The sequence below is a fragment of the Camellia sinensis genome, chromosome 11 (genome assembly GCF_055761805.1).
Source record: "Camellia sinensis isolate YWXY chromosome 11, ASM5576180v1, whole genome shotgun sequence".
In the NCBI taxonomy this organism is placed as follows: domain Eukaryota; kingdom Viridiplantae; phylum Streptophyta; class Magnoliopsida; order Ericales; family Theaceae; genus Camellia; species Camellia sinensis.
In genome coordinates, this window is record NC_138971.1 from 90,690,187 (window position 1) to 90,700,152 (window position 9,966).

The window sequence follows — 9,966 nt, forward strand, 5'->3', positions numbered from 1 at the left end:
AACGAGATGATCTGCACCATAGATGTATGGATCTCGATCCCTTATTAATCGTGAGGTAGACACGTCGTCGACGATGGGATCTGGATCTAGATTTGCCTCACGAAGGAGCAGTGGATGCGGCGAAGCGCAGCGGAGGCGGAGGAGTGTGATGAATAAGAGACGCAAATGAGAGAGAGAGAGAGAGAGAGAGAGAGAGAGTATGTGTGTGTGATGTTCATTTTTTAGTACCATGTATAATATATATATATATATATATATATGGGTATTTTAGTCATTTTGTCTAAGCTAGGGTTGCAATTCAAGCTTGTTCGATAGGGTTGAGAAACCATCCAAGCCAAGCCCAAGTTGCATTAAGACTTGGCCAGGCCAGCCCATGCACGAATTGTAACCCAAGGTTCTCTCTGCCCAAGCCTAGCTCAAGTAAAACTTGAATTGTCTGAGTTGCCTGAATTGCTTGAATTGCCTATAATTTTTTTTTTCTTTGTGCAGCTAAATTATTAATTTATTAAAATTATACTATATTTATAATTTTCTTAGAAAATCATTAATAATTTCAAAATAAATAATTTATATAATGTAAGAAATATGTCGGAATGGTAGTCTTTATAATTTATGAGTGAGAATAAAAAAATGTATGATTTTGTGTTATATTACTTACGTATATAATATATATTCAATATGATTTAATGATCTAAATTATTTAAATATCATGTAATGACTAATAATTTATATTTAATATTTTTATATATATAATTCGAGTTTCGGGTTGCTCGAATTGTTTGACGTCTTTGCCAAGTCTGCCCAAATTTAATTCGGACTTTTAAAATTTTGCCCGAGCCCATGCTGAATTCAAAAATATCTTACCCAAGCCCAAAAAATAATTCGAATTGGGCTTAGGTTGCTTGGGTTGAGTCAATCCAAGTTACACCCCTAACCTAAGTTTGTTCTTTTGGACAAAGTATTTCAGCAATTGGACTTTTGACCAAACAAAATTGAGATTTGAATTTTTGGACCGAGTGCCATTTTTTATTTCTTTCTTTTTTTTTTTTTTTTTGGAGAGGGATAAGTAATGTTCTTTACTTTCAATAACTATTATATTCAATAATTGTTAAATAGTTTTTATCATTCATCAAAGAGAAATTTTATGAGAAATCCAATTTGGAGGGTGTCTAATGCATTAGGTCCAGTGAATATTTTCTTTTTAGTAAAAGATTCACCATTTGTGAAATAGTTTGGTGAAAAATCCTTTTTATTATTTTGAAAGACATTTTGTTTCCAATTTTACCCTTTAATTTATCTGCTGATTTTTTTTAGCAGTTGACTTTCGTTGACTATCTCTTCAAATTTTTTCCTTATCTATTCAAATTTTTTCATATTTGTAATTTTTTTTACCCTATTTGTTTAATTTTTAATCTTTTCAATTCAAATTTTCCCTATCTATTTAAAAATTTGTTCAAATAAAATTCGATCTGTCAAATTTTTTGCCTATTTGTTCAATTTTCTTTCTATTTGTTCAATTTTTTCCCTTATTTGGTCAATTTTTCATCTTTTCAATTCAAATTTTATTCTTATCTGTCAAATCAACTCTATCTGGTGTTAAATCTTTTGTATCTATTGAACTTTTGTATCTATTTATTGCAATTGCTAGAAAGATAAGAGAGTTATCTATTGCAATACCTATCTGTTAAAAAATTATTATTATTTCTATCTATTCAAATACCTCTCTCTATCTCTTTTTTCCATTTGTTCAACACAAGAACCAAAAAAATAGTGCAATTTATTTCATTTTCATCAACATCATCAGCAATAAGAACAACATCATCAATATCAACATCAACAACAAAATTAACTACAACTATAACTATAACTATAACTACAACTATTTGTTGAAATCAAAGAGAGTAAAATTATGCTAGTTTGAAAAAAAAATGCAGAGAGAGAGAGAGAGAGAGAGAGAGAAATGACGATAAAGAAGATCTAAAGAAGAAGCAGATCTGGACTTGAAGAGTGATCTATTCAGATCTGAAAAATACACCAGCAACAATAACTACAAGCATATATATAAATCTACACTATCCGCACACACACATTCAAATGATAAACAAATTAAAGGGCTACGAATATGTCTTTGATCACAAATGTTAAGTCATAGAGGGGTTATCGAGCAGCGAGAAGCGACGGATGAAGGAATGAGAGAAACTCGAAGCGTTCGATGAACGCACAAAATTCTCCTCTCTCTAACTTGTCTTAACTTTCTTGCTCTTAGTCTTCGTCGTTGAGTCTTGGGGAGTATTAGAACTTCGGCGACACCGACATCAATCCACACCTTTGGGTTCAAGATGTGAATCTTGTTGAGACTGAATTGTTTCAAAATGATTAAGCTGATCAGAGACAAATCTGAGGTAAGGGGCTCTAAAACCTTAACCTCAGCTCAGATATGAGGTAAGGAGGCTGGAAGTTGTGAAGAAAGTGATGAGGAAGGGAGCAGAGATGAGGGAAAGACAACGACGATCGATGGCGTTGTGAGTGACACTAAGATCAGTGATGATGGGGATGATGGAGATACCTACGACGATGGCAATGATGAAAACAATGGCAACAGTTGAGATTGGTAGAGGAAGGAGAGAGAGAGAGATATGAGAGGGGTGAAATGAGAGAGAAATAAAAGCGTGAGAAAGGCGAGGTGGCAGAGGGGTGTTTTGGTCATTTTGCGGTAGCTTGTCCTTATGGAGATGATAAATTAGGAGAGCTTCTATTTGAACACACCAATTCCACTTTTTACACATCCTTCTCAGTTCACACACCTTTAAAAAATAAATAAATAAAATTTACTTATTACACACACTTTTATTCCAATTATATCCTCATACACACAACTTTCCAACCCTCCCAATCCACACACCAGCGACCACCTCGCCGGCGGCGACGCAGCACCACCGTTCCCTTTCATTTCCCGTCGCCATCCCCACCCCTTACTCCACCACCGGCGACACTACTGCGACCCCCACCTCATCTCCTCGATCTCTCTCTCTCTCTCTCTCTCTCACAGTCGCGAAAATGGGGTTTCGGAGGTTGATAGTCGAACCAAATTCGTCTTCTTTCAGATTTAGGTTCTCCTCTCTCTCTCTGTGGGTGTGCAGAATTGAGGGTCGCGAAGGGGTGGGAGCTGCGGCGGCGACGGTGTTGTGTTCCGAAGTGAGGGGTTACAGGGTGGTGGGGAGGGTAAGTGAGCGACGAACGATGGGGTGGCGTGGGGCTTCGATTCGAGAAGAGAGATGCTAGAGGGAGGCGACGGAGGGAGGAAGGAGATGATCGGAGGGGAGGCTCTATATTGGGTATTAGGGTTAGGGTTAGGGTTAGGGTTAGGGTTTTGGTTGGAGAAGAAAGGGGTTTTGGTTGGAGAAAAAATGGATATTTTGGTAATTTTATTTTAGGATAAAATGTAATAAAAAAATGTCATTAAGTGTGTGAGGAGAGGGGAAGTGGTGTGTGCAAATAGAGGCTCCCATAAATTAGCGCTTGAACCTTTGAGTAAGGAAATCCAAAATTTGATTTTTCACCACCTTTACCTTTCATCAAATTGCCTAAACATTTTTTGAACTAAACAATTCAAAAATTGTTGAACGAAATTGCTAAAAACAGTAAAAAGTATAATTATAAATACATTGTATTTACACTCAATGTTAATATATATGTATATATATATGTATATATATAAAGAGAAATTTTAATATACGTCTTTTTAAAAATTGTGTACCATATGTACTCTTAATTATGTTATTTTCTTTTTAAGTTATGATCAATTTTTTTTTTTAATTATAACATTATTTTAATTATATCTCATATTATATTTTTTATATATTATGTTTAGTTATGATACTTTTTTAATTACAACTCAAAAAATTAAAAAATTTCCTGTAAATAAAGTGAGTAATATCACTCTCATGAATTGGATGAACGGGGGCAAAATGAGGAAGAAGTTGAGCGAACAATAACGGCTGAAGATTCGGAGCTTTAATGGATGTGTGACTTTTTATAGTGCAAAGACATAGGATGGGCACACACAAAGTTTGGAAGCGTTTTAGTTTCAGTGTATATGCATATATCACAAGTTACATTGTCAATCTCACAACTAGTGATCTTCAAAATCGTCCCACAAATCCTGACCGTCAGATTTGAACAGCGAAACGCACTCTCAAGCCTTACACGTGCTGCCCATCTTCTGATTTGTTCTTCCCTTCTCTAATCTTTGTTTCCATGCATGGAATTTTCCTTCCAACTAGTACAACACACACAACGCAAACAAGAAGATATATATATAGTGAGAGAGAGAGAGAGAGAGAGAGAGAGAGAGAGAGAGAGAGAGAGAAATGGTCATGGTTTCTGTTTTACTAATTGTTTTTATCTTCCTTCCTAGGCTTGTTCATCGCCATCATTAGCGACCCATCTCTTCAAAAGTTTGATTTTTTTTTTGCCGAGTTCTTTCAAATTTTGAACATCCAGAAGAGGGGGCTAGAGACAGAGAGAGAGAGCACAGAAATGGAATTCAAGGGTCTCTTTTTCGATGTGGGTCTGATCTTGTACTTCGCAAAACTGCCACATCTGACCACTTCGAATCTCTTCTGATCATTCCAAACAAACCAATCAATTTCGTGATCTGTGTCCAACCCACTTCCCAGATTTGAGCTCGCCAAGCTCGGTTCTTTCATTTTCTGATCTGGGTTTCTTTTTCTGGGTGCCTCTGTTCTGTTTCTTCATCATTTGTGTCCTCTTCTTCCTGGTATAAGATCAAGAAATGTAGAGCATTGTTGGAGGGTTTGAACTAGCACATGATTAACTGATCTTGTTTTCTGTATTGGGTTTTCTCTGGTTTTTACTGATCTAATCAAATAATCAATCAAATGGAAGATGATCAGGAATTGAGAAGGTTTGTGTGCAAATTGTGCAACAAAAGGTACCCGTGTGGGAAGTCTTTGGGGGGTCACATGAGGTCTCATCATGTAAATGCAAATTCAGATGAAAAACTTGAGCCCAATGTGAGAAAGATTTGTAAGGAGGATTCAGGGGTTGAACTTGGAGGGCATTTTGCTTCTGCTTCTGCTGCTGGGTATGGCCTCAGAGAGAACCCAAAGAGAACATGGAGGGCTTCAGATTCAAACTTGCCTTTACATCAAGAGCGAGTCTGCAAACAATGTGGTAAAGGGTTTCAATCTTTGAAAGCTCTGTGTGGTCACATGGCATGTCACTCTGAGAAAGAGAGGGTTTTGAAGGATGATCATTCATGGACTAGTGAGAATCAGAAGCTGTTGATGGATAGCCACTCTGATACCGATGCTGAGGCACCAAGGCGTGGGGCAAAGAGATCATCAAGTGTGAGGTACAAAAGAATTGCTGTCAAATCTTCTTATTTGCTAAATGGGTCTTCATCTGTTTTTGAGATTGATCATGAACAGGAAGAGGTAGCTATGTGTTTGATGATGCTGTCTAGGGATTCTGGGAACTGGGTTGGTGTGAATTTAGTTGCGGAGTCTTCAGATAACAATTCTGTGGTTTTAGAGACTAAATCATCATCCATTGACATGAGAATTGGCAGAAAGAAAGGGTTGAATTGGGTCCATAACCGCGATGAGACTGCGAAAATCAAGAAACTAGTAAAAGGGAAGTTAAAATCTGGTGTTTTTGATGCCGAGGAGGCTACTCAATTTGAGAATTCTGATTCTGAGTACTTCATAAATGGACCTAAGAAGGTCGATTCAGATGTTTCTGTTGATGGGTTTCTGACCAATGATAATTTCAAGAAACATAAAATTGAAGGTGGATCTAATTCTAGATTTAAGGTATCTGATACTGAACTGGGGAAAGGCTTAAACAAAGTGAAATGCAAGAGAACTGAATCGACGAACAACCTTTTTTCCAAGGAAAAAGGACATGATGAAAGTGGAATCGCTTCAAATTCGATCAAGTTTGATTCTAGAAAGAGGACTGTGATCGGTTCTTATAGTAAGAAGAAGCAATCTGTTCGAGATTTGGCGTGCAATGGAGAGAAAAGATTGAAGTCAAAGAAAAGCAAAGGACATGAGTGCCCAATTTGCCACAGGATGTTCAAGTCAGGCCAAGCTTTAGGAGGTCACAAGAGGTCTCATTTTCTTGGAGAGTCCAGAGAGAAAAGCAACCAGACCATCCCAGTAATCGAGCAAGAGATTTCTGAGGTTCCTGATCTGCTTGATCTTAATCTTCCTGCTCTTCCAGAGGAAGAAGAAAATGAGTTCATGTCATGGTAGTGTTTCCAGGAAGATGCTAGAGTGTACAGACAAGTTGGTTTGTTCTAGGTTCTAGCTGACCACTAGCTATTTCTTCGCCTTTTGTCACTATTCAAGGATATTACAGAGATGACACAGTTGCATTACTGGTTATACTCTCTGTAAGGAACTAGTTTTGGGATTTTGAATGCTTCTCTTTTCATCTTATTTTTTGTATGTTTTGAAAAATCCTCTGTTTTCACAAGTTCATTGCTTTCTTTTGTTTTGAACCGTTGATATGATGGCTGAATTTTTTGTTTCTTCTTGAACTTTGCTCTTTCTTCCTGTTTTTCATCTTTCAAAGATATGCAATTTTAGTCATCTTAGTCAATCGACGAAAGGTTGGAAGCAATTGCAAATAACAATGGCCTTTATGATGCACTTTAATCCTTACTTTAGTTTCAAAAGTAATGTCAAAATTCACCTACTTCAAATGCATTCACTGTTATTGTGTCTTTTCTGAAAGGAGGAAAGTGCCAGTGGCTTTAGTGGGAGAATGAAGAAGAGTCTTTTGGATATTGGAAGATTGCTTTGTTGAAACTAAATGCCCAAGCACTAATTTTTTATTTTATTTTTTATTTTTTTCACATCCATATATATACTAGACATCGTAACACAAACAATATGTGTGCATATTTTTCATACATTGAGCAGAACATTTGATGCAGAGAGTGGATACCGTGGTAGACTCCCAAAAACTTAATGATCAAACAATTTTGAATTGTAACAAGTGTGGGGTTCACACAAAAAATATATATGTTCGACAATCTTGGATAGGGCGACTGTTTTAATATGTAATGATATACAAATAAAAAAGTTATTCTGAACATAAATACAGAATGACAAGAGTTGTTCTTCTTCCTTGAAGTTGCTTGCAAATACATCCTTTGAGAAAAGTCTACCTAAGATGCTCTTTTTCTAATTGGTTTTTTATGGCCCCAGTACTAGAATTGTCTTTGGTACAAAATTTAGTGGGTGGGCATGTTGGCTGCCAACATGAAACAGGAATTGCAAAGGACGCTCAACTGCTTCTGCTTGGTTTGGGAGCTTTCTTTTTTATGAGTTGGCTTCTTTGTGGATGCACTTTAGCTAGTTTTTTTTGCATTTTAGGTCCATGTAGACTAGATGATCATAAACATTAAAAAAAAAAATAAATAAATAAATTAGAAAAATTCCACTAAAGATAAAAATAAGCTGTTTTTTTAGGCTTTGCCGATAAATTTTGACTTATTTCCATCCTTCGTTGAGTTTAAAAAAAAAATATTAATATAGTCCAAAAGTTGTGCCAAATGAAGTCTTAGTTTTGTTACAATATGAAGTCCTTGTTTTTTATGTTTGGCTCCTTTGGCACTAAACAGTAATTAGTGAGGAGGTTAGGTGATTTCCAAGTTTAAAGATAGTATAGGATTAGTGAAGAGAATTATGAGGATCCTAGTCAGTGAATTCAGAGCTTTCATAGATTAAGAAGGAACATGACTCAAGGTAGTTGTATAGTCACCAAACTCGACAATCCAACTTATTGCTATATGTATTTATGCCTTTCAATTCTTTTAGACTTACAAGCAAGTTCATACATTATTGCTTTGTAATGTACATCATGTGTGTCAAGAGAGAGAGAGAGAGCTCTCTTTTCCGTCATGTGGGCTCATCATTTTGCTTTAGACGGTTTATTTGGGCAGAAAATGTTTTTTGACGTTTGATATATTTGGAAAATAAAAAATAAAAACTAATGGAAAACATTTATTGGGTTGAAAACATATTCTACTTTTGAAAGGTGGAAAACATTTTTAGTAGAGGTGCAAACTTGTATTAATGTGAAATTGATGGAATGGGAAAAAAAAAATCATCTAAATGTGGTCATGGACATGGACGTGGACGTGGATGTGGATGCAGATGTTTCACTTGGTTAAGTGGTTGGGTTGGACTTCATGGAAACAAAAGGTACATGAACATTTGCATCAGCCGATGGTTGCTACTTCTTTACTATAAGAATGGTACACATTGTTGAAACATGTGTCAAAGTTTCACATTAGATAAAGAGTAAAAGAGGAATAAGTTTTAATATACATCTAAATGAGCACTCCACTTACAAATTTAAACTTTTAACTAAGTATGAGTTCTAAATAATTTGTGTCAGGCGATAGTGTTCAGGATTGGACCGATATCGTTGTTCTTTACAGAATTTCACTCTCTCTATTCTAAATTTTATTTTCAAAATAGGATTGAAAAATTTAAAATTGCGTTCGAATATAATAAGTAAACACATGTTTATGCACATTTCAATAACAAAGCGTTAGGAATGACCATTTTTTTACACTTCCACTATTAACAACATACTTCTATTCTAAATTAAACATCAAAACAAGATTTTTAAGAAGGGTTGTTCATGTTTTTACTTAGTTCGAACAATAAATTGAAAAAAGCACTGTTTTTAAGAATAATAATAATAACTTTTTTATGGTAACAAAACCCACCACCCCTTCCCCTTCTCCACAAGTTATGCATTAATATTCTTCCCATGATAAAACATTATCTCTCTTGTTCATCTGAAATTCAAGCAAGTCTAATTTTACTTCTCTAATAGAAAGTACCTTCTCATTGATGTGGTGTGGGTGTGCTATATTTCTTTATAAAGGTTGTATTAGCTCATATTCCTTCTGAATTGGGGAATTTTGAGGGAACTATTTTGAATGTAGGAGGAATAATATTGTTCTAAAATCATGGAAAATAAGAAACCCTCTAATGATATTGTGATGATCTCATAGTAAGTGTATCATAGCAAAACATTTTGGGTTAAGTAAAAGTGAATTTACATTTCTTCTCACTAATGATGTGTTTTAAAGTCGTGAGGGCATAACCCCAACAATATGACAATAATATCCATGATTGGAGGCATTACAAAAATATTTGATCTCATTTATGCTTATTTTTCTCACAGAAATGCAGTTTGTGCTGTGTTTGCAATATGGATATTTTTGTATTATACTTACCCATGGGTGGGTTTCGGGAAAAAAAGAAACAAGTGTCATCCGATCCAAATTGACTAAAATCTATCGGTGCAATTTGAAAGGGTGAGTTGGTTGGATTGAGCGGGTTATATGACAAAAATCAAGGAGCTGGTTTGCTTGTTGTTTAAAATTTATCAATCCGTCTACAAACCTATTCAACTCGCTAGTATGTATTTAAAAATTACCTTACTGTTACACAAATGTCTCCCTAACCTCAAAATCATTAATCAAATAACACAAACCCCTCATTTTCATTGTATATTTATTTTCTAATTTTATTATTTTGTATATTGATTTGTAAAAATATTTTGCATAACATCAGGCATTTGATTAATTTGTAGATTTTGTATTGCAATTTGAAATAAATTATAAATCTTTTGACTGAAATTGTAATATATATATATATATATATATAATTGGATGGATATTGATGTTCTTTTCTACTCATATTTCAGACCCATATTTGTTTGTTTGATTCTGCAACAATATGTAATCAAACCGACAATTTTAAAGATAAGTAAATTCTCTACAAGTTAACAAATTTTAAGAGGATTGAATGGATTGATACTTTCACCAAAACCGATCCAAATCATGAACAAGCCTGTCTCAATGGCTGGGCTCATTTTGGGCTCCAAAGTTTGGACATACTAGGACTTCCC

The 9,966-nt window shown here is 35.1% G+C and overlaps 1 protein-coding gene across 1 annotated transcript; it reads left to right on the forward strand.

The window, feature by feature from the left end:
- The first annotated feature begins 4,130 nt into the window (after positions 1–4,130).
- LOC114319614 (uncharacterized) lies at positions 4,131–6,568 on the forward strand. Its single transcript, XM_028266641.2, has one exon. The coding sequence runs from the start codon at positions 4,902–4,904 to the stop codon at positions 6,279–6,281; it is 1,380 nt and encodes a 459-aa protein (XP_028122442.1). The 5' UTR covers positions 4,131–4,901; the 3' UTR covers positions 6,282–6,568.
- The last annotated feature ends 3,398 nt before the right edge of the window (positions 6,569–9,966 follow it).